General features: G+C 37.3%; 1 protein-coding gene across 5 annotated transcripts in view; it reads left to right on the plus strand.

Moving 5' to 3' along the window:
* lrp8 (low density lipoprotein receptor-related protein 8, apolipoprotein e receptor) overlaps positions 1 to 26,281 on the plus strand; it is a 238,165-nt gene that overhangs the window by 98,910 nt on the left and 112,974 nt on the right. For all 5 annotated transcript variants that reach the window (XM_047375057.1, XM_047375060.1, XM_047375059.1 and 2 more), the window contains exon 3: positions 7,001 to 7,123. In XM_047375057.1, coding sequence (XP_047231013.1) covers positions 7,001 to 7,123 — 123 coding nt within the window. The remainder of the gene's footprint in view (positions 1 to 7,000; positions 7,124 to 26,281) is intronic.

Here is a 26,281-nt window from a genome sequence, read left to right on the forward strand (position 1 = left end):
TGAAATCTGTATGATTTGATTGAATTGACTCTGTAAAGTGCCTTGAGACGTCATGAATTGGCGCTATATAAATAAAACTGAACTGAACTGAACTGAACTGAATTGAATTGAATTGAAGTATAATTGTATAAGAGTCCTGAGCACTAAAACGTTTTTATAGGTTATACTGCAGAGTATAAAACGTAAAATAGAGTAAGTCCCAAAAGCTTTAATTGATAGAGCTATGAATAAGTGTGATCCCCCACTATACTATTTCCCACTAGGTCATCTACTAAGACTTTACAAGGAAACTACTAGATACATTTTGGGGTCTCTTACCATAGCACCTTCTTTTATAGTTTGCTGTGTCCCCTGCATGGCTAATGACAAATTTTACACTTGACTTGTTATGGCTTTACTTTAACAGGAGTTCTCTTTTTACCACTTTTCTATAAAGGACAGATTTGTGCAGTGTCCACAGATTCTCCCTCTTTACCTGTGGATCTCTGCAACTCTTCCAAGTGGACTCTGTTCACTAATTTAGGGATTTCTGAAGAATTGTTTGTGCACTGGATTTTACTTAGGTTTTTAAAGGAACTGGATAAATATACACTCCACACTTTTCAGATTTTTTGTTGTAAAAGTTAGTTGTCAGTAATCCTCTGCTTTTGTTGGTCCATAACATAAAATCCTCCAAACAATTATACAAGTTTGTGGTTGCAATATGACAAAATGTGCAAAAGTTAATGGGATATTCATATTTTTCCCAGGGACTGTAAGAGAACGCCATGTTGTGCCTCGAGGCTGTAGTTTGCAGAGTAAATTGTATCGGTTTTTGATGACGTTTTGTAATGTGATGTTACTAGTTTTACATATTTCTGGGAAAATCTGCTGCAACCTCTATCTCAGTGATCACTTGTAGTGGAATATCATGTATAGGTAATAACTGTTGTATGTACTGTGGTAGCAAGATAGATTGAGATTTATAAGCAAAACTAAGTTATGCTAAGCTTTATGCCCTGATTTAAACAGAGAGAGCCCTTAAAGGTACGTATGGTGTGAAGGCCAGGGCCACCCGACGCTCAGCAAAATCCACTTATGATAATGTATACCTGCAACAGCATAATCCTTCACTTGTCCTGAATAAATTATTTAATACCTGTGAATTAGCATTGACATTGTCAGAAAAACTACACAACAAAACAATTGTTAATAACTGTGAATGTCATTATGCAATAGTCATGAAATGAACAGGGCAATCGTCTGTAAAACATAAGTCTGAGAAATACCTGAGTGAATTGCAAGTGAAGTGGGATGATGGGGCAGAATTGATCATTTGATGGTACAATTTAAATGTGAACATAGTTACTGATGGCTCAATAATATCGATAAAATCTGCCAGGAGCTACAATGGTGTGTCTGTTTCTCACATAAATATTCATCATTTTTTCCATCAAGAGACGGGCGACTGAAATGAAACATTACGTCTCCACGCTAGGTGGAAGGGTGGATGGTAGGTAGGGTGTGTGTGTGTAGGGGTTGGTGTGTGTGTGTTTCTGTGTGTGTCTAAAGTGCTTATACACCTCTCTTTTTCCACATTCTCTCTCACACCTCATAAGATAGATTCAGACTGTTGCATATTGATGACGCCCGGATATCACAGTTCTCGGTCGATCAGAATTCAAATATAAGCAGCTGTTTGTAGATCAGCAACTCTTGAGAAGAGTGGCAAGATATTTATAGACTTTATACAAACTAGTCCAGCTATATTGTTTGATTCTACAATTAATAATCCTGTTGTGCATATATTTTCTGCGAACAAGTGTTTGATATACACCTCTGTTGCTAAATGAGTGAAATATATATATATATAGATATCTATATATGTATCTATATATATAAAGATATCTATCTATCTATCTATCTATCTATCTATCTATCTATCTATCTATCTATCTATCTATCTATCTATCTATCTATCTATCTATCTATCTATCTATCTATCTATCTATCTATCTATCTATCTATCTATCTATCTATCTATCTATCTATCTATCTATCTATCTATCTATCTATCTATCTATCTATCTATCTATCTTTCTATCTATCTATCTATCTATCTATCTATCTATCTATCTATCTATCTATCTATCTATCTATCTATCTATCTATCTATCTATCTATCTATCTATCTATCTATCTATCTATCTATCTATCTATCTATCTATCTATCTATCTATCTATCTATCTATCTATCTATCTATCTATCTATCTATCTATCTATCTATCTATCTATCTATCTATCTATCTATCTATCTATCTATCTATCTATCTATCTATCTATCTATCTAATACAGTAAACTATCCAGTACGAATCTGTAGGAGCTGCCACTAAAAAACAGGGTTTCTGTTAGTTTTATTGAGTTAAAATTTAGTCTTTTGAGAAAGTTTTCAGAAAAAAATTATTTAAATGTTAGATTTACAGGACTTGAAAATAACATGGATAATCTTATTTAAAACTTACTTATGTAAGCGTCACTAAATGCCTTCTTTTTACATTAGATACATCAACATTTCCTTGCTTCAGGACCTTTTTAAGGTGAATATACGTAAGAATAAGCATGATGCATCATTTGACACGTCAATTCTCACTATTAAGACGGGGGAAAGCGTGCTGATGAAAAGCACCCAGACTTTCCAGATCACTGGACTTCAGTCATACTTATTTTTTCTGAAAAATTGAAGTCTAGTAAAATAGAACATCACAGAGTTCTGCACCATGTAGTGGCAGATGTCAAGATGTCAATGATGTCAGTTATAATATTTTAAGTTAAAACAGGCAGCATTTTCAGCAGGTTACATGTACCCAGTGTGTTTTTCTCTACAACTATTGACAACTTTTTCCCAAATTTAAAATCCCTGTTTTTAAGTCAAACCTCTTTTAATGAATTGAAGTCATTTTCCACTTCACCAATTAGTCCTCCTGTTTTGTACCCATAAACAAACCAGTTCACATATGTTTTTACTTAAACAATGTGTATCAGTTTGATGCATGGTCATGGATGAAACCCTTACTGGGTAGGAGCACCACCTCCTACCTCTAAGATTAAGGTATGAAATAACCAAAGCTGCAAATGTACAAAATGGCATAATATAATCTATCCATGGCTGGTACCGAAAAATGTAACAGGAGTGTTTTGATATTAATTCTTTGAATACACTACAACATGGCACTTTCAGGTGAAGGATTCTTTCTGGTTTTATTACAGCACAATAACGTCCAGATTCCTCAAGCCAGAGATATCTGAGTTGTAGAAATAGACAGGAATCATAGTTTTAACTATAGTACTATTGATGTATGTTTATATTTTTTGTCTAAATGCATATTTTATTTGTTGACGGACATAAGCTTTTCAGTGCCTTTCACTCTCAAATTAAGGGGGAAGTTGAATTGAACTTTGTTTCATTATTTTTCTCAGGATAAGAGAAAATTAGAGTTAAAGAAAGAGTCTACATTTACAAGCTTATTTATTTTAATGGGTCTCTATAAACTGTATGTCGTAAGCTTGCTTTTTACTTTCACTACTTTAACAAGCTGCTTCTGAAGCTTAGGGTGACCTACAGCAGCTGGTATAATATGAATGTGAAGGAAAATCCTGATTTATGGATATCTGACTTGCAATGCCATTGTGCTTTTTTATTTCTGAGGGGAAATTTCATGTATTCTCCACAAATCCCTGCTATCAGGCTGTAAGCAGAGATTCAGTGAAAGATAAAAAAAAAAAGAAAAAGCAAACTGGAAGAGATACGATTTATGCTAACATCCTGGTAGGAATAAAGAGGACTTATGTGATTCTTTGTGATGACTGATGTCATTTCCTGAGACCCTGTATTGACAGGGAAATTCCTGCATCTTCTGTTTCTGTACCCCTGTTCTCTCCGTCCTGGTCTTTTTATTTACCTGTGGCTGTATCGCAGTCTACTTTGTAAATACCCTGGGAAAAGCTGCTGATTTATTCTGGCCTACACCTTCTTTAATTCTACCTCTCTAATGTCTTCAACCCCCAACACCCCTTCTTTTTTCCCTTCTAAAAATAAATTGTATGTTCTGGTAAGCGTGTGCTCATGTAATTTATTTCTGGCCTTACATTGCAAGTAAAACCTCTTATACACATAGAAAGCATCTGCCGCCACTGCTGCGATAGTGTCAGTTTTCATTGCTTGTACTTCATTATTATTGCTCCCAGTTGTATTGTCAGTCACACCAACACCACGGGACATCATGCGCTATACACATAAACTTCAAGCTAATAAGGGTCCCCTCTCCCAGCAAGCGGAAATACTGGCCGCCTGCAGCAAATCATTGTGTCGCTCTTTAGAATGAATCAGTGCTGGAATATACTGTAAACAGGTTTAACAAAAGATCCTACAGTATTCTAGTGTGTCTTTTGTTGAAATGAAATCTGTTTGCTAAATATGAAATTATTAAACACTTGTGCAGCTACAGCATTGTCAGAATTTTCCACCAGACTACTTGTTTATACTTCTGCTAATCTGTTTGCATCATATTATTGTACACTTTTACTTCTTTAAACGTTCACAACTCAATAAGTATTTTCCTCTGAGCTAAGTGTCTGTCCTTTTCAACCAAATTAAATGAAACAGCAGCAGTCATCTTTTTTGCTGGTCCTAAAAAAGGCCCTGACACCAGCACCGCACACACTCCTAGACACCCTGCTGCAATTTGTTAGTCTACTTTTTTATATATTTTATCATGAAGGTGCTACATGCTCACTGTCAACAAGAGAGATTTTTTTTGTTTTTTCCCCTCTTCCAACTATCTCAATTTTCCACTTGTTTAGAAAAAAATGACTAGCCAAAACCTCTGAAGACTATAGACCTTTGAAGACTTTAACATAGAGCCACAGATGCTTTTGTAAAGATTCAGGCTGGAAGAGGTTTCTACTCTAAGCCTGTCAGGCTGACAACTGAATGTGGGTTTTTGTTTTTTCTACATTCCTTTCACCCAATAGAAATACTGATCTGCCCACAAAAAATATTGATTTATATCCTGACTTCCTCAATTCGTATATATGTACTGAAATGCAAACATATTGTGTCGCCGATAGCAACCCGATGTCATTTGTGTACGGAGATGCACAGCCTTAGATACATAACACCCCATTATCACCTTCATAGACATCTTATATTGCAGCATACACAATTTGATAATAAGCTAGGCCAGGCTGCCACAGACTGTTTTAGACATGATAAAACATTCGGTGGCATAAGCAAATTTCAGAAACATTATGTAATAACAGTGGTTCCAAGTCACAACAATGTTTCAATAATAAAACCACAGTTTCTAGTGCAGATGCTCTATCTATGCTAATGAAAATGCTAGGATGGCGCAAGGAGCGACAAAGATTGTTTTCAAAGTTGAGCTTCCTTTCTTAGATGTTTAAGCATTTAATAAGTAAAACAAATAAAACATGGAGACGACCTCAAGACAAGAGTATTGTTGGCTGTCTTAACCCAGTTGCAGAATTTACATTTAGCACCTGTCATCCTAATACATACACTCCGATCAAGATGCACTATAGAAGTGAACTTTAAAGAAATGGCAGATCTTTCACTTGATTTATTTTGTGTAGATACTTGTTTGCGTGTTTTTAGATACACCAACACACGTGACTAGGTAACAAAAAGTGTCACAACAGCTCCGGCATAGCTATATTTCAAAGTAAAGCAGAATGTTTGTAAATGGGTGAAAGTGTAAGGCCAAATGCAGTCCACATAAATCCAGCACAACTTTATAAAAGTTACAAAGTCCAGCACAGATGCATATATCTGCATGCAAGTCTTCAGCAAGAATATTACCGACTTTTTCTTTCTTTCTTTCTTGAGTTGAAAATGGAATGGTTTAAAGGAGAAAGGAACAATGGGACAAGGATACATTGTGTTATGGTGCGCAGGTTGGTTTTTAGCTACATACTTTTTTACATGGGAGACATATACACATTATATTGCCAAAAGTATTATATATACAGTACAGAGCAAAAAGTCTTCAAGAAGGTTGAGGTCGGGATTCTGCAGGCCAGTCAATCTTGTCACCAAACTTAATATAACGGCAACCATGGAGCCAGGAGTTAATTTAGTTATAATTTATATATATATTATAACTAAATTAACTCCTGGGATCCAATCACTCCATGGTTGCAGTCATATTAAGTTTGGTGACAAGATTGACTGGCCTGCAGAATCCTGACCTCAACCTTCTTGAACGTAGAGCAGTGGCTGCAATTCTGGTTTTCTCATCTACCTATGAACACACTCCTAAACCTTGTAGATGTTTACAGAATACTTAAAGTTGCTATTTCTGGTAAGAAATTGGACCTCATTGATTATATACATGTCTGAGCTTATTGATTTAAATACATGTAGAAGTAGACAGACAAATGCTTTTGGCAAATAGTGTATAAGTTACATTTGGCCTTTGCCTAGAAAAAATCTCAGAATACAAGCATATTTTGGAAAGAATAAATAAATCTTTACATGGGATTTCACCTAGCGAATGTCCCAGAACCAAAAAGTCAGTTTGAAACATGAGTCTTTGTCAAACAACGGTTTATCAAAGGCCCCTCAACCTCTTGCGTTATAAGCTTCTTGTGAACACATCACCTGGAATGCAGCCTGCGATGGTTTCAACATTATGTGCTTATGGTTTAATTAACTTTTAACTGCAAAACTGGTTTGGAAATGGAGCTCAGGAATTACGCTTCACTGTAGATTAATTTGAATTAACTGGCCTTGTTGAATAGAAAATGAGACAAGTTTTATCTCCACTCACTTTTCCCATATGTGCTGTCTAGAAAGTCAGTCAGTGTGTGCATATGTAACTAATTAGACCTTAGCTGCTGTTTTAAAGAGCATTAATTCTGTTTAAAATCTTGTACATATGATCTATAATATTTCCCATTGTGTAGGTTTATCATAGTAAATATTTCTTCCCTTTCCACAGCAAAGAAGACGTGTGCGACCACGGACTTTGCCTGTATGAACGGACAATGCCTGCCTGCTAGATGGCGCTGCGACGGAGAATCGGAGTGTGCAGATGGTTCGGATGAGGCTGATGCAATCTGCAGTAAGTAGCAACGCAAACCCATTGCACATTAAACAGGCGAGCATAAGCAGACATATTGGTACGTGGTCCCACAAAAGCAAACACTGATGTAACAACAGATGGAACTGACAGTCAGGTAGGTCAACACCGTACTCTCATGCACAGTCTCACGTGTTAAAACAAGATGTGTGAGTTGGTGTGTATCCAGGAGTTAATCTTGAAGTCCACATGCAGTTTCTCAAATGCATATCCACATTACATCAGTGTTTTTTGGCTCTCATGCAATCATGCTGCATATATGGTAGTTGACCTCTGCACACATGCATTCACACACTTCAGTTAACACTTTCGTAACTCTCAAGGATATCCATTCTTTGTGATTGTTGCACTTTGCAACCTTGAATTTCCTGCACACTGCATCAGAAAATTGCTTTCAGTTCGACTGCCTACATAGTTTATTGAAGGCCACAGACATCAGAAGACTTAGCAATATTTCTGCTTTTTTTTTTACATCATTTCCACTCAGCAAAATTGAAAATGGGTAAGAAAGCCTTTCTAAGTATTTCCATTACCTTTCTCTCACTAAGCAGCTAATCACATCAGGAAAGATAAATACACTGCTCAAAAATATTAAAGGAACACTTTTTAATAAGAGTATAATATCAAGTCAGGTAAACTTCTAGAATACTGACCGGGTCAGTTTAGTAATAGAGGGGATTGTTAATATATCACTATTCTTGGCATGTCATTATAGACGATCCTCTCACTCCCCAGATAAAGATGACTGGTGAGGCACTGTTCTGCTCCTAAGTACAAATTAATGTGTAGCCATGCTTTTAATACATATTACGATTATGGCATTTGTTATTATTGCACTCAGTTTTAGCATTTAGCGTTTTCCTGCAAAGATATGTCCTAGACCAGAACTAGAAATCTCTCTTTCCTCTTCAGTCTTATTATTCAACTATCAAGCTACAACCTATCTCCTATTTGCCATTCCTTTCATCAATATGGGTCTTGAAGAGGTGATCAAAGGGGGCTTTGAAAATCCTGAATGATAAATCTGATTGGCAGAGGCCAAGAACGTGTGTGGGTTTGCATACGAGCACATGCCTTTTATAAATGCTTCGAGTGTGTGCACTAGTATAAGTATTTTGGTAAAACTGGAGTCAATGCTTGTATTTAGTATTCAGCCCAAGGTTAAAATCCAACTCATTTCATCAGATCAGTAGACATTTGGTTAAGTCTCATTATATGTAATCAAGGTCAGACACTGAGAGCTTCGCTTACTTTTTCCAGACACATTAATCATCACTGGATTAACATGGTGTTCTACATGCATTATTAGGTAAAGAGAAAACAAAATGTTATTAAAACAGAAATTTAAGTTGCATTTTACCAATCTAATTATAAATTTTTTTGACAAACAAGGTGCTTAGCTTTGTTTTTTAAGAAAACTGAATAGTTAATCTACTAAAAGAGATATTGATAGTGTTGAAAAATTCTGTGTAAAGCTGGATTTATGGTGAAATGTATATATTCATCTGTGCCACTTCCACCCTGGGCAAAGAAAAGGCTTATTGGTATTCAGGCAATACAGACAGATTTATATTCAGTCCCCCAAAATATAACGAGATGACAGAACTTGTGGGTTGAATGTTGAGGGGTTGAAAGTTTGCTTGAACTTGAACATGAAATAGTTTTAATGAAACACAAATCTATTTGTCCAATATGAAGTATACACTAAAATAAACCAAACTAGAGAACCAACATAAGTATCAGTAAAAAAAAACACAAAACAAAACTGGAACCTCAACAGCAGTTAGTGTTGCAGTGTTTATCTTGACACAGTTGTGGCGTATCCAAAACTGTTTTCTGTTTTACATGGATGAAAATGGGAAGAAATTAAGAAGATTTTTTGAAACATCAGGTCTTGTCACACCTATGAATTTTGTGTTGCGTATGATACACCCCCCAATTTTGTGGATTATATGTTCTTCTGACTTAAGTTTGTAAAAGCTATAGAGTGCTTTTGGGTCAGGATAAATTAATTTGCATGTGCCGAGACATGCTGTCTTTTTTTTTTTTTTTTTGGGCCCATACCTAATGACCTCCTGATCATCTTGGTTTCAAAGTTCAGCCCAGTGTAGGACTGCTCCAAAGTTTACTGAGCTCATCATAAAGATGTTTGGGTGTGCATGCAGTTGGAGCCACTCCAAGCATTTGGCATACCAAGGTGAGGGAATTTTTAATCAGTGCAAACAGAGCATCTGCATAATGTAGGATGAGATTAGGTGGCATTAATCAGGTCATTGCTGCAACATCTGACTGGCACTTGCATACATTCCGTTGTGGCATATGTGTGATATATATTATATATATTGCTCATTCTAGAGAAGTTTTCAACATGCCCAGACATTGCTGGCAATCTGATTAAGATGGTGAACAAATTTCATGTGTTAAGTTTATGTTTGATGCATTTGTGTATGTTTGAATGCCATGAAAACACAAGGCATATAGTCCCATGGGGTTGTAGATAACATATTTTTAGGACTGTCCCAAAAAAACTACACAAGGTAGACACAACTCAGAAAAGACACAAACACCCTTGGATCTTAACATGCCAACTCAAAATCTCCTATATTTAGTGAACAGCTCATTTAAATCAATCCTGTTTCCATCTGTGCTGTTTGAAGGTAAGATTTGAAGGTGACTGAGTTCATCTTGAAAGACATGGAGTACCAAATCCTTCAGGCTAACAAAATAAAGCTCCAACATTGATTTCTATGAGAAGTGATGTCATTTTATATAGGAAATTTTGGTTCCCACTCTGACTTTTTCTTTCAAATCTGTACCACAATTGCTAGATCTCGTAAGAACGAGACCTCGTGATATTAAAACATCACAATATTTCTTGTTCAGGTGACTGCTACTTCACAAGCACTACTCTTAAATCTTTTGTTGGCAGCATTTGGGAATCCAGTAGATTTTATGAAGAAGAAAAAAGATTGAGCACTTATCAGTGCATCATATCCCTGTGTGCAAAAGTATTTTTTATGTGCTTCATCTACATGCCATCATTTGACATTTCAATTGAGCTTAATATTCAATATTTTTCTAACAAGAAGAAATCTAAATTTCAACAACACCGTGCACTAGAAAGCATGCACACATTCTGTGTTTTATAATGTCCTAATTAAAGGGTTCAGAAATCTCTGATAAAGTGTACCACCCATCCTTGTTCAGCCATCTGCATTCATTGTTTCTGTAGGCCTACATGTTTTAATTTTTCCTTCTCCAGCCTTTTTTCTGTGTTACTTTCTGAGGACTTTTAAATATCCTGTCATTGTATGTGCTGTTTGTCATCCACTTTTAATCTAAGTTCAGTTTAAGTAATGCCTTTGATAGAATTGATTGCCCTGAGAGAAAATCGATCGGCTGATCCCAGAGACTTTAGCTTGACTGCTCGTTAACTATGGACCTCCAATGACGGCTCTGAAACTCACTAGCGAAGATGTACACACACCTAGACACAAACACTCAAGTAGTTGTGTGTAATTACACATTGAAAAAATGTGGGCCTGGAGGGAGTTCTGGAAATAATGCTCAATAAGGTACGCAAGTTCTGGTTGATGCATAAAAAGGAAGTGATTTTAAGACTTTGTTGCTTATAGTTATTGCAGTTTCATTGCTTATAGTCAAAAATAGATTATACATTTTGTGGGGCAGCTGTGTTTCAAAACCAAATGAGATTTTCTCTGTTTACCAATCACAAGATTCATTCAGCCTGATCAGTGCTGATAAAAAAAAAATGAAAATAAATATCAGACAAAAAACATCAGCTTGGAGACCAAACAAAACAGGCACCAGATGTTAGGATTTTAAACTGCTTTTTCGCAAGCCTGTCTACCTGGAATTTACCGCAGTGGCCATTGACAGCTTTTGACAAGAGCTTATTCGAAACATTAAAATTCTGAAAGCATTTCAATATAGATCAGCACGCCGGCCTAGCAATTTTACTCTGATGAGCACAGACGAGGCAGCAAAATAATGTGTCACCAGAATGCTTTATATTAGTAAGCCATGCAATGGTTGTGCATGTCTCACCTTTTTTCATATAATCTGTCCATGGTTTACTCATGAGGGTTTAACTAACTATAGGAATGTAGGTGTCAAAACATTTTTGCAAGGACACCATTAGTCATGGCACTGAAACTCTCAAAATCCTGCAGTCGTTTTGCTTTTATTGTCACTTAAAGCTCACGTGTGAATTGAGGTATTTGAAAGGCTAGTCAGAATGCTGATATAGAATCAGGAATTTTTTACTGTAGCTGTAGCTAATTATTTTGACTATACATGCAGGATTATCATTTTTGGGTCTGTTATCGATTTAAAAACGATCTAGCAAAGTTGCTCACTACATCTATTCTCTGTATTGTGACAGAAGTGTTCACAGATGTATTTGACATTTTATCGTTAAAAAGACATTTTTTATTTAAAGAGCCTGAATTTTTATGATAAATCCAATTACATTTATGGAAAGTAAACATTAATAAAATATTTCAAAAAGTTAATTCAGATATATGGACATAAATTTTCATAAAAAGGCACTTTCAGACTACTCCTTCGCTCTCTTTTAGGACGTAGAAGGGGAACCCCGGCACGTAAACTGACTACTGCTACAACGGCTGACAACACAGACAGTAGCATAGAATCTGATGTTTCTTTAGATATATTTCAGTTACTATCAGAGAGAGATGAAGCAGTCAGAAGAAGACAGTCAGCTGTCATCAGATGGCAGAGCACATATGCTGCGACGTGCAGACGGCCATCCAATTCTCTATTTTTGCCGGAGTCAGTCTGCATGAATTATACCACACCACCAGGAAACAGAAAGAGCACAACATCTGGATTTTCAAAAATAATTCACTAAAGACGGACTAGATCTTGCTATATCAATAAATACATGCATATAGTTATAAATACAGTCATTTTCTATTCCGCTTCTTCCATATTGGGTTGCAGGGAAGCTGGTGCCTATGTCCAGCAGTCTATGGGCAGGAGGTGGGGTACACCCTGGACAGGTTGCCAGTCCTTCGCAGGGCAACACACAAACAACCATGCACACACTCAAGGGCAATTTAGAGGGACCAATTGACCTAACAGGCATGTCTCTGTGTGTATATATTAGCAGTTGTCTACATTAGATCAATTAGTTCAGTTACTGGGCTATATACATTAACAAAGGTATACTGAACCAAAGAATTAAACATTAAATGCACCAAACTAAGCAACAAATATAGCTTCCCTGCACAGTTTACTCACCCATTGTACAACAAAACATAGGAAAACATCTGGATGCATAAAACGAAAAGTGAAGCAGTTTAACTGGTTTAACTTTCACAAAAATGAGTGGTTTTGGACTTGCTTCCTCATTTACCACTAGCTTTTATTGCGTGATCGCAGCAGACCGGAGCGATGCAGATGTAAATCAGAAGGGCAGAGAAGTTTGCGGCCAGATTGGAGCGCAGCGGACTAAACAGTCTAAACAGTTTGTGTACAGGATGTGTGTTGTCTGTAGAGATTTTAGTTGCCCTTTTTCCTGACCCTAGAACTGTACAAGTCCTGAATGGAGGGACGGTCAGCCCTTATGATCCTCTCTGCAGACCTAATTGTTGTATGGCTAGACAACAATCCCTAAACTTCTGTGAGCTGTGGAGGATATTTTATATTCATGACATATAAGCCTTGTATCATCTCAGTGAATAATCTATTCCAGGTCTACTCAAGCATTTCACACTTGGAGGCACGCTGATAAAGGCTGTCTTGAAAAGTCTCTGAGCCCATTATGATAGAGAATGGGAGGAAAGTATTCTAGCACAAATGAGAATTCTGATGAGTATAGAAGTCAAGTAATCTCAAGTCATTGTTCACGGTTGAGAAGCGTCATCAGATAAAACTAAGAGAACAACAGTGTATGCATCCCCGTCGGTTCTGCCATCATGATATCAAAGCAGCTGTGTTTTAATTGAGAAAACGGGGGATTTTAAAACATTTGGTTTTTTCATATGCTTCAAACTAAACTTGTAAGGCCTTAAACTTAACACATTTATGATGGAAATGTTGTATATGTACACTCAAACTTGTAATTAACTAGTGTGAAAATAATTTACATCTAAATGTGTCCTGATATGTTTTGCACATATTGATCATCTTATATTTTTTGTCTATTTTACGCAACACCTCAGGGTTTATTTCTTTCCAATCCAGCTGATGAAAGCCATTCATCTAAAGAAACAAACTGTCAAAGTGGCGCCTCTCATCACAGCAAGACTTCTCACCCACTTATGGTAGTTGTGATTTATAGAGCTCATATCCACTCATTTCCACTGCCTTCATGTTCTTTTCCATATGGTAATCATAGATTTGCTCAGCAAAAGAGTAAAGAAAAGCTTGTGGAGATTTTATAAGTGGCCAGTAGAAGTAGATTGATTTAAAGAAGTTTTGCAACTTGAATTTCTCTCAAGGTTCCTATGCTGTCCTGAAAAGTCTTCAACTTGATTTTATCATTTTCCAGGTCTAGAAAAGTATGGAAAAAAGACAATTGAGTATGGACAAAGGTTTGATTGTCAAAACTATGTCCTTTCTTTCATTTTCTAAAGGCAAAAAAAGATCAAGCTATTTGGATTGTAGCAACTTTAAATTCAGATTGAACTAGATCTTTGGTTCCTAAACTGTTATTTTAAAATGTCAAACAAAGCAGGTGCGCAGGGGTGAAGTGCACGACCCATTTATGGAGGCTACAGTCCTCGACCCAACTGTCACGGGTTTGAGTCCGGACAAACCCTTTGCTGCATGTCTTTCCCCCTCTCTCTTTGCCCCATTTCCTGTTGGTCAACTTACAAAATAAAGGCCACTAGTTCCACAAAAAAAATAGTCAAACAAAACTATAAAACAGTTTTTTAACAAATGGAACAAAAGTTTAAAAAAAATCACAAAACTGCTTTAAATAACACACATTTAGTGCTTGATACTCCTGTCCAGTAGTTAGATTTACTTTCAGAATCTTTATTCGCCAGGTTTCAAACAAGGAATTTGACTTCGGTTGCACTTTGCTTTCGATGAAGACATTTTGAATTTAAATACTTAAAAAATAAAATAGGAAATGTATTTTTTGTAAATATGTATCTATATAGTAGATTTACTCACTAGTACAGGTCCTTCTCAAAATATTAGCATATTGTGATAAAGTTCATTATTTTCCATAATGTCATGATGAAAATTTAACATTCATATATTTTAGATTCATTGCACACTAACTGAAATATTTCAGGTCTTTTATTGTCTTAATACGGATGATTTTGGCATACAGCTCATGAAAACCCAAAATTCCTATCTCACAAAATTAGCATATTTCATCCGACCAATAAAAGAAATGTGTTTTTAATACAAAAAACGTCAACCTTCAAATAATCATGTACAGTTATGCACTCAATACTTGGTCGGGAATCCTTTGGCAGAAATGACTGCTTCAATGCGGCGTGGCATGGAGGCAATCAGCCTGTGGCACTGATGAGGTCTTATGGAGGCCCAGGATGCTTCGATAGCGGCCTTTAGCTCATCCAGAGTGTTGGGTCTTGAGTTTCTCAACGTTCTTTTCACAATATCCCACAGATTCTCTATGGGGTTCAGGTCAGGAGAGTTGGCAGGCCAATTGAGCACAGTGATACCATGGTCAGTAAACCATTTACCAGTAGTTTTGGCACTGTGCGCAGGTGCCAGGTTGTGCTGAAAAATGAAATCTTCATCTCCATAAAGCTTTTCAGCAGATGGAAGCATGAAGTGCTCCAAAATCTCCTGATAGCTAGCTGCATTGACCCTGCCCTTGATAAAACACAGTGGACCAACACCAGCAGCTGACACGGCACCCCAGACCATCACTGACTGTGGGTACTTGACACTGGACTTCTGGAATTTTGGCATTTCCTTCTCCCCAGTCTTCCTCCAGACTCTGGCACCTTGATTTCCGAATGACATGCAGAATTTGCTTTCATCCGAAAAAAGTACTTTGGACCACTGAGCAACAGTCCAGTGCTGCTTCTCTGTAGCCCAGGTCAGGCGCTTCTGCCGCTGTTTCTGGTTCAAAGGTGGCTTGACCTGGGGAATGCGGCACACGCCTGTGCACCGTGGCTCTGAATGTTTTTACTCCAGACTCAGTCCACTGCTTCCGCAGGTCCCCCAAGCTCTGGAATCGGCCCTTCTCCACAATCTTCCTCAGGGTCCGGTCACCTCTTCTCGTTGTGCAGCGTTTTCTGCCACACTTTTTCCTTCCCACAGACTTCCCACTGAGGTGCCTTGATACAGCACTCTGGGAACAGCCTATTCGTTCAGAAATTTCTTTCTGTGTCTTACCCTCTTGCTTGAGGGTGTCAATAGTGGCCTTCTGGACAGCAGTCAGGTCGGCAGTCTTACCCATGATTGGGGTTTTGAGTGATGAACCAGGCTGGGAGTTTTAAAGGCCTCAGGAATCTTTTGCAGGTGTTTAGAGTTAACTCGTTGATTCAGATGATTAGGTTCATAGCTCGTTTAGAGACCCTTTTAATGATATGCTAATTTTGTGAGATAGGAATTTTGGGTTTTCATGAGCTGTATGCCACAATCATCCGTATTAAGACGATAAAAGACCTGAAATATTTCAGTTAGTGTGCAATGAATCCAAAATATATGAATGTTAAATTTTCATCATGTCATTATGGAAAATAATGAACTTTATCACAATATGCTAATATTTTGAGAAGGACCTGTATAAGAGCTGATCTAAGTTTGTTCAGATGGCATTATTCCAACGTTTTTGTGAGATAAAATAAGGAGAATATGATAAGGCTACTTTTAAAACATTTTTAACTATTAAACTGTCCACTTGCTAGTGGCACCAGGTGAAAGAACAAGCAGAAGCAGAGCTTGCTGGGTATTTTATAGAAACTTCCTCCTGTGGTGGAAACTTAGCAACCACAAAATTTTGGTTTGAGTAATCTGAATAAATTTGTCCATGAAATGAAGGTTAACATTTTTACAGCACTTAAAATGAACTGAAACTAAAAATAGTAATAAGGCAACATGACAAGCAATTACTTGACAGTCACTGCGTACCTCGTGTACTGAGATCCAATTTTATGAGGTTCAGTAAAATCAGAAATGCATACCATCCAGTGGCGATTGCTCTAAGACTGCAAGGGAAGCTTAGTGTCCACTAAAATGTCAAAAAATAAGTGATCAAATATATACTGTTGTGTGTACATGTCATTGACTAAATATGCGCTACAACGCGCTCAACTTTTGTTCAGAATCAGCTTCTTATCACTGGTAACGAGGCGGCTTTCCTCTCACTCATTCCCGCAGCTTCACAGTGCTGTAAACAGTGAGTTCAATAGCGAAGCAAAAATGCTGGACTTTGTCCCGCCCATCGGACGCTCAGCGTCTCTGGGGGTCTATGGGGCAGTGGGCTGGCCATGGCTGGCCCGGCCGCTCAGCTTCTGCATGATGATTGGATGATCTGTCTGAGGCTGAATCCCTTTTTGATTGACAGTGAAATGAGCGATCTTGAAATTGAGCTTCCCCTCCTTGAAAGACCAGCATCTACCATTGATATCATCTATTTATAATGACCACTTCTCACCAATTATGTACTGAATAGATTGCCAAGTAATTTAAGACAGAAATGTATGATTCCGTTTTTGTAAAGTATTATCTCAGTCACAGAGGAATATGGGGGAATCATTTTCAAATGTTTCCTGATGCTCAGCAGTTCAGTTTTGTCCAAGGTGGTAGTCTGTTACTACTGCGAAGACAGCTGTACCTTAAATGTTGAAACTTGAACTTCGATCCCTCCCACTTCATCTCCTCTATATCAGTTCCACCTGCTCCGGACTAGTGAAGTGGATGTGGATTTGCCTGGGTGTTCTGAGACTATAAGCAGGTCAGCGTATTGGAGTAGGGTGACAGGAGGTTGTGCTAGTTAATTATTCTGGAATACGATCGGAAAGGTTGCACTGAGTTGCATTGTCGGACGGCTTCAATTTCATGCTTGAGGCGGCCGCAGATCCGGCCATAATTTCCCACGTGGCCTGTCACTTGTTCTCTCTACCTGTTTACGTCTTCCTTGCAGTTGTATCCTGGAAGTAAGTCAGTGACCTTGGCATCAAAAGACGTGCTAATAAATACAAATAGACACATTTTAGAATTGTATACAATATTAATTTATGAAAGTTGGAAATGTTTAATAAGTCATTCTAGTTTTGCTTATCCACTTTAGTGACAGAGTCTGCAACCTCATGCTGTGGGCTCTGTTTCTTGGAATGTTTTACAGAGCTAATTGTCATGTAGGCCACACACTACGCTACTTGTAAAATTCTAATACATGCGCCTTACTTTGCTTGGTTATTCACATTTACCTAGATACTTTGCTTGTATTTAAAAGTAAAAACTGCTGTAAAAGACAGCATCTTCTTACCTGATCAATTTTATGCCTTAAAAAAAAATACAGATGGTTGCCTTGTGGTCTGGCTGTTAATTTACTGCTCGGGTTATCTATAGTAGCAGAGGTATAATTTTGTTGTGTCCTCTCTTCTGCACAGCCTAAATGCAAGATTCCATTTGTTTGATAATCATTTGGCAAAAGGGGTTTCCAACAGAGCTAAACTGCTTTCTATACCTTTTTTGTGTTGAAAACGAGTGGCCATACATGAAATAATCTTTTCAAAATGAGGTCTTTTTTCCTTAAGTAAAGGCCTGCTGTCCACAACCATAGAGAATTACAGGCTTAAAAACAGTTCTGGTATGGGCATGACATCATCTTTTATATATGGTTTTTTTGTGTTTTGGTGGGACTGCCTCAAAAGACTTTTTGTTTCAGAGAAGTTATTTTTAAAAATACTTTGAAAACAAAAAGAGTCTCATTTATAGTTTCAGGATTGTTTGATTTTCTGGTTCTAAAATATGATGATATATGCCCGTTAATTTTAAATAAATATGTATATATGCCCACAGAGTTATATAGCTACTACAGTGCTACAGAATTGCGGACCTCCACAAGTCTTGGTTTTTCCTTGGGTAAAATTTTCAAAGCTTGAAGGTCACATTTTAAACAACCATCTATTCAAACAGCACAGTTTCAAACCAGAAAATAGGTTCTGTGACCCAGAAATGAACGTGTTTTTCTGCCAAATGCGCGTACTGTATCTAGCTTAGTGCCAAAGCAAAAGACTATGTGAAGATGCTTACTAAAGCTAGTAAGAAAGTGTCATTGTCTGCAGTGAAACAAGTCGTGCACCAACAAGGGCTGAGAGACCACTGAGAGAGGATGAAGCCATCACTCCAAAAGCAACATGAAAAGCTAGATTACTCTGTGCAAATGCATTCAAGACCTTAGTTTTTACAGATATTTTCTGTGGTCCGATTAAACTAAAATTATAGTGGCCATAATGACCACCATTACATTTAGAAGTAAAAAGGGAAGGCTCAAGCCAGAGAGCAGTATCCTAACTTTGAAGTACGAGGGTCATAACATCATGTTGTGTGGGTGCTATGCTGCAAAAGGACTGATGGCATGAGGAAAGAACATGTAGAAATATTGTAGCAACATCCTAAGACATCAGACATGAAGTTGAAGCTTGTCAAGACTGTGTCTTTCAAAAGGATGAAAGCATACTGCTTTTAGTGTCAGAGTGGCGTCAGGACAACAAACTCATTGTTTTGGAGTACTCATCACAAAGCCCTGACCTCAGCTCCATCAAAATTTATCAAAACGTTGTAGGAGGAGCTAAAAAAGGATACCCACACATTTGACTCAAGTCATACAGTTTAAAGGGAATTCTACCAAATATGTAGAGATTGTATATAGACTTCTGAATTTGCAAAAAGTCAAACAGAAATCCTAAAAAAGTCTCTCGGTCAAACTGGCATTTAGCAAAATGATATAGTTTTGTTAATCCTGACTGACCTAAAAAAGTCAGATATTAGAATTTTTTTTCATACTTTTATACAGTGAATATAACTATCTGGTTTCAATTGTATTTTCCATTTTCCTCCCCTAGCACACATTAAAAATCAGAGAACCGAATATATCTTATTAGAACAGTAAATCTGATTTCAACTTGGCCATGGTTCAACATTATTGTACAGGCTTTTTGGTAGATATCACTATCTATAACATCAACCAAAACCTTTGCCTTTGAGTATATACTGGTGTAAAACAGAACAATATTGGAGGACATCATGTAGTAACAGGTAAAACATTGAATTTTATTTTCTTTGAACTCAAAAGGTATTTGTTTGCCTTTGTTATGCTCATACCAATACTCATTAGTTTCCTTGCAGCACATATTATTCCTGGTACTTTTGATGGCCAGTCTGTTTCCTACTAATCATCCATTTGCAATTGTATGGGGGGAAAAGCTAGAAATGTTCTATGGGAGTACTGGTGTCGCACTGTATTTGTTCCCCAGTGGCACTGCCAGACACAAAGTCTAGATATTGCTAATGGTTCCAAGCTCAATCTGTCTGCACACAATTTAGAGACTGGGGAAAATGGTGAAAAAGAGACAGAGGGAGACAATAGCATCCTCTTTCAACAGCATCTACTGAAAGAGGATGCTATTGCAACATTTTAAGATCCAGAATCAGTTTAATTCTGTCAGTCTGTTTTTTTAGGGCTTGATATTTTTGGTGCCTGTATCTTTTCTGTTCTTCTAAACAAAGTGTGCATGTCATGCTGCCACTAAGTGCTACATGCTTCCACACAGAACTCTCAAAAAATAACCTCTTGAAAGAAATTGTTACCATGCTCTGCTGGTTGTATATCCCACAGCAGCTTTTCAAAACTTCACTGGACTTTTTACGCTTTTGTTGTCACAGATGTGCAGTTAGTATTTCTTTTGAAGCAGCTTCCTAGGATTGTTTTTTTATTGCTTCTCTTTGTTACCATCACACGGGCTATTTTCAGTCTCTCCACTTGCTCTCCATTATCATTTTCCTCTCCCCTTTAACTCGACTTTGATGTTTCTCTCTTTAACACACGTTGCTTGTCCCTGCCACAGGGTTCCAATAATTGGAGATCAGCCTTCTAATCAAAGCCAATAATCAACTCTAACCTTCGTTTAAGTTGTGATTTGATATTAAGAACCAAGGCCCTCTCTGTAAATTAGATTTTGTATTTGAAGGACATGGCGTAGAGTTGGCGATATGGCTGCTTTCCAATCAAGACTGAGAGGAGTGGACTTTGTCCGATATAATGTCACCTTCATTTATGTTTAAAGCCAATGAGCTAACAAGTAAACCAAGGTTCAGTTTCAAAAGCCACTAATAAATTTAAAGTTTAAGTCTACTTCCTACGACTAACTTCTGTTTCAATGAAATGTTATGCTCCAGTTGGTGTGCACTAAGGGGATCTGTGAACTAATGTGTTCAAACATAAACGTGCCATTTTTTTTACAACTGCCCAAACGCACTTGCTCATGCATAGGAAATTGCATGTAACCATTGTAACACTTACAGTTCTTTGAACACATTTCAACCCATGCATAAACTAATTAAGCAACTGGATGTGTAAATCCACACGTGCTCACAGCTATTCTGTCACCAATTTATTCATGTGAAGAAATCATGTCAATGAAGTGTGGTTGGAAGAGCATGCTTCCCTCTTTTTAGGCTGATCTAACACAGTGAACTGCCACTGAACCTACAAGTGAGATGTTATTCGGGTAGATTAACTTGTTTTATTTATTTCACTGAGCCTAGTGATGTGGTGTTTTAGGATTAAAAGGAAAAACAGAACATCATAGAAACTTTTATGTGGAGAAAACAGGCTATTTGCATTTCACTGTCAAACTTTCATACATTTAAAATGTTATCCTGCCAAACTTTGACTAACCTGTTGTTTTTGATCTGTTGTGTGTACTAATTTACTTAACAAATTAGGATCAAAAAGGTTATTATTGAGTTAATACTTAAGTTTGAACATGTGAAGTAAATGTGTGTTTATATTCATATAATATAGAGCATATCAAAGAGAAGTTGATGGAAGTATAAAAATTTTTAATTCTATACACTCATAAATTGAATTTACATAAAATGGAAATTTCTCCTTAGCATCTAGCAAGAGAAGATCACAGATCATAAATAACTGAAAATAATACATAAGAAAACATATCCTTAAATGTATGTATGTGCATATGCATTAATACATAAAATATTCCATTCACATGTACAAAATCAACATTAAAATAGCACATTTCTGCTTGAGATTTGTGAAAAAAGGCATTATTTTAGAATCCCCTTTTCAACAGAGCTACAACTACACAAATAAAATGTCCTTTATGTGGGCAGGAATGGCAATAAACCAGATTATTTATTGACCTCTCAGTCTGGTCTGCACATTTCGACACAAATTTGGACAAATATTTCTGAAAATAAATTGCTTAGTTTAGGTCAAACGTTAAAAAATATGATTGCTTAATAGAGCGAGATACATGAGCATTACTATTGCCAACAGCATGAATTACTTTTGGCTTTTCAATTCAATTCAGTTTATTTATATAGCGCCAATTCACAACACATGTTGTCTCAAGGCACTTCACAACAGTCAGGTTCATACTTTCCAATTAATTCTAACCACTGAACAGTGCAGTCAGATTCAGTTATTTATTCAAATTGGATAAAAAGTTTTTCTGTCTAAGGAAACCCAGCAGATTGCATCGAGTCAGCATTCACTCCTCCTGGAGCATGTAGTGACAGTGGACAGTCACTGGCGTTGACTTTGCAGCAATCCCTCATACTGAGCATGCATGTAGCGACAGTGGAGAGGAAAAACTCCCTTTTAACAGGAAGAAACCTCCAGCAGAACCAGGCTCAGTGTGAGCGGCCATCTGCCACGACCGACTGGAGGTTTGAGAGAACAGAGCAGAGACACAAAGAGAACAAAGAAGCACTGATCCAGGAGTCCTTTCTATGGGAAGGAAAAGTAAATGTTAGTAGATGTAGCTCCTTTAGTCGTTTCATCTAGAAAGAAAGAACAGATAAACTATGAGCCAGTTTTCAAGGATAGAGTCTGAAAGAGAGCACATATAATTAGTTACAGTAAAAGCTCAGTCAATTGCTATGTCTAGGAGAGAGAAAGGGTTAAACACTAAAAGACAGGGCCATGTGGATCATCGGTAGAAGGTGAGCATTAAGTTGTTGCCAGCAGAAGCTTGGACAATTCCCCTCTCCAGAAAGGTGTCACAGGTAGACACAGAGTCAGGCCAGGTGTAGCTTCTAGAAAGAGAAAAGAGAGAGAACATAAAGTTAAAAACTGAAATAACAGCAAATAATGCAAAATTGGAGAGTAGTGTGAGAATGTAGCAAAGAGAGTGAAAGCGGTCATTATGTCCTCCAGCAGCCTAAGCCTATAGCAGCATAATTACAGAGATAGTTTCAGTTTCAGTTTAGTTATTTATATAACGCTTATTTACAACAATGTCGTCTCAAGGCACTCCACAAAGGGTCCGGAACGGCCCGGAGCCGCCGGGGAGGCCAGACCAAACCACCGAGTGCCAGAGCCCGGCCACCCCAGAACGGGACACGTGTAGGGACACTAAGTAAAATAATAAACTGATAAAGTTTGTCCATCTAGATCCCACTGATGGCCATTGTTATACTAAAAACCACAAGGATTGGGATACCTCTCTCTGTCAGACTGATTATAACCATTGGAAAAGAGAAGGGGTCATACAGGTAGCAGCAATGGAGGGTGTGTTTGCACCTCAACCATAACTGAGCCGGTTTAGGCTAAACCTGACTCCCCCTTACTCCATCCAACAGGGAGGGAGGAAGGTGGAGGTAAAAAATAAGGAAGATAGCCTAAGCCACTCTAACTATAAGCTTTATCAAAAAGGAAAGTTTTAAGCCTAGCCTTAAAAGTAGACCGGATGTCTGCCTCACGGACCAAAACTGGGAGCTGGTTCCACAGGAGAGGAGCCTGATAACTAAAAGATCTGCCTCCCATTCTACTTCTAGAGACTCTAGGAACCATCAGTAAACCTGCAGTCTGAGAACGAAGTGCTCTGTTAGGAATATATGGACCAATCAGATCTCTGATGTATGATGGAGCTAGATCATTAAGGTATTTATATGTGAGGAGGAGAATTTTAAATTCTATTCTGGATTTAACAGGGAGCCAATGAAGGGAAGCTAAAATAGGAGAAATATGATCTCTATTTTTAATTTTCATCAGAATTCTTGCTGCAACATTTTGAATCAGCTGAAGGCTTTTAACTGCATTTTGTGGACATCCTGATAGTAAAGAATTACAATAGTCCAGCCTTGAAGTAACAAATGCATGGACTAGTTTTTCAGCGTCACTCCTGGATAGGATATTTCTAATTTTGGCAATGTTCCGGAGGTGAAAGAAGGAAATCCGAAAAACCTGTTTAATATGGGATTTAAATTACATGTCTTGGTCAAAAAAAACACCAAGGTTTTTTTACTTTATTACTGGAGGTCAATTTAATGCCATCCAGGTTAAGTGATTGAATAAGCAGTTTCCAGTCCAAAGACGACAACTTCTATCTTGTCTGAATTTAGAAGCAGAAAATGTAAAGTCATCCAAGTTTTTATATCTTCAAGACATGCTTGTAGTCTATCTAACTGGTTGGGTTCATCAGAATTCATGGATAAGTAAAGCTGAGTATCATCAGCGTAACAGTGAAAATGTATCCTATGCTGCCTGATATTTTGACCTGTTGGAAGCATATATATATAGTAAAGATAATTGGCCCAAGTAGTGAACCCTGTGGTACTCCACAATCAACCCTGGAGTTTAAAGATGATTTATCATTTACATGAACAAACTGGAATCTGTCAAAGAAATAAGATTTAAACCAGCCTAGCGCTGTTCCCCTGATCCCTACAGTATATTCCAGCCTTTCTAAGAGAATATTATGGTCGACTGTGTCAAATGCAGCACAGATCTAACAGAACCACTACAGACACAAGTCCATTATCTGAGGCCATAAGAATATCATTAGTGACCACCAAAGTGGTTTTAGTGTTTAACCAGATCTGGTGCTAGAGCCTGGTACCAGTTAAGAACAGAAGCACGTCATCATAAAATTGCCACCAGTAAATGGTTAATCCAGTTTAACTACATAAAACATATTGTTTATGTCAGGATCCTAGCAACGAGATGCAGTAATGTCACCGAAAGAAATGAGTTAAATACAACATTTAGAGCAACATTTCTTGATACCACCTGGCTAAGAACTGAGTCGAAACGGCGTTCATCGATTCAGCAAAAAGCATCAGCTGCAAAAAATTTCTGTAAGTGAACCTTTATGTGGCACATAAATGTAGTCTGTGATGGGTGATACCAAAATGAAAAGCATGGAAAAAGAAAGACATTGAGTTGTGTTACTCTGTTAATCTGATTTTTTATTAATGCTGACATGTGGTGTTTCTACTGTGTTTTTTTCATTACCAAAACTTCTCAAAAACATCGCATTCACAATGTTCTGATTGGCTGCAGGTCCCCATGAGTCCGCTTCAAGACCAGTTCTTTCCTGGTCCTTGTCTTGTCAGGCTTTGTGAGGCTAGAGCCAGAGCTTGCGGCAAAGATTCTGGTACTAAGCAAGCATTAATACCACTTTAGAACCAGATTGTTGGAAAAGGGGCCGCATTAGCTAATGGACCCTTTCTGTGAAGAATAATGCAAGTGTAAATGTTGCTGATCGATGCATTTAAAGTTTTGTAGTAGTCATTTATTCGTAGGTAGGAATTAAATCTTGCATGGATCATGTTTGTTGTTGAATCCACACTTTGTCCATATTTCAAAAGGCCAGCCTTTAAAACACATACGATTCGTTTAATTCCTTTCAGCTAGTTGCGAAGGTCCCAATTAAAATCAATGCGAGAGTAAATACATGTTGTTGTTACATTTTAAAGACACAGAACTGCTCGATAAAACCTATTTATGAACTGACAACCGGAGATTTCACTTAGCAGTACGCAAGTACACATGCGAGTCTTCTTTAGAAAATTTGGGCTTTGCTTTTTTTTAAATGCATGAAGCGAGAGAGAGAACAACATGAACTACTGAAGATTGCTGTAATAGTACCGGCAAGAATTTAAAACTACTTTCACCCCTGCCCACATCCCACACAATAAGAAGTTCCTTCATGAATAATAGTTGATCCATTTCAGTGTGAATATAAGGGTGCTCCATTAATGAGGTCCTAAAAACTTTGTGTTTATGTTAAAAATGCTTGCAGCAGGAGTCGCAACTAAGACTAAGGACTAAGACCACTCCACAACAGGAATAGCAGAGGAATAACAGCCCTCTACAGGGCATCCTTCACAAATATAACTTTTGTCTTTCATCTGAATAGATCAGATTTTACAAAAAATGAAAAAAAAAGATACATTTCGATTTCATTCAAAAACCGCATCGGAACGAGGCTGATTTACTGATGCACTCACATAGTCCCCATGTTTTAAGTCTCATTACACTTATATCTTTCCACATCTTCTGTACTAGTTTCACATGCTTTTTCTGTGTCCAGGAATTTATACTAACTTAAGCTATGTTAATGTTACTAATGTAGCATAAATCTAATTAAAATAACATTTTATGTTCCCTTTTACTTACACCAGCCAATATGAAGGCCAAGTACATAGCTGCTCATAGAAGCCTCTGCCCTGTTTTTACTGCACAACAATAAAAGCTTATTGTTCTCAAGCAGCCACTTACCAATTTACAGAGCCACCTCTCAACTGAAAACTAAGCTTAATTATCCTATTTCACACACAGTCAGCTCTTATGAATCGCCTTTAAGTCAGATTTAATTGATGATCTGTCAAACTTGTGCAGGCGATAAAGGCATTTACTCTAACTTGAAACATTCTAAAAATAATGGTTATAACAGGCCCATTCTTGTGTTATTATATTTTTATTTAGATATTTCCAGATGTTTATTGTATAAAAATATTTCTGAATGTGTAACATACAAAAAAGTTTTTCTGTACTTTTTTTTTCTATAGACACTGTGGATGTGTCCCATATGACTCACATTCTTCTTTAAACTGTTTGCAGGGCCAATTGATATTCACAACATTGCAGAGTATTTGGGAATTCTTAATGTTCCGCCGACA

Source organism: Girardinichthys multiradiatus, chromosome 9 (assembly GCF_021462225.1).
Source record: "Girardinichthys multiradiatus isolate DD_20200921_A chromosome 9, DD_fGirMul_XY1, whole genome shotgun sequence".
NCBI lineage: Eukaryota > Metazoa > Chordata > Actinopteri > Cyprinodontiformes > Goodeidae > Girardinichthys > Girardinichthys multiradiatus.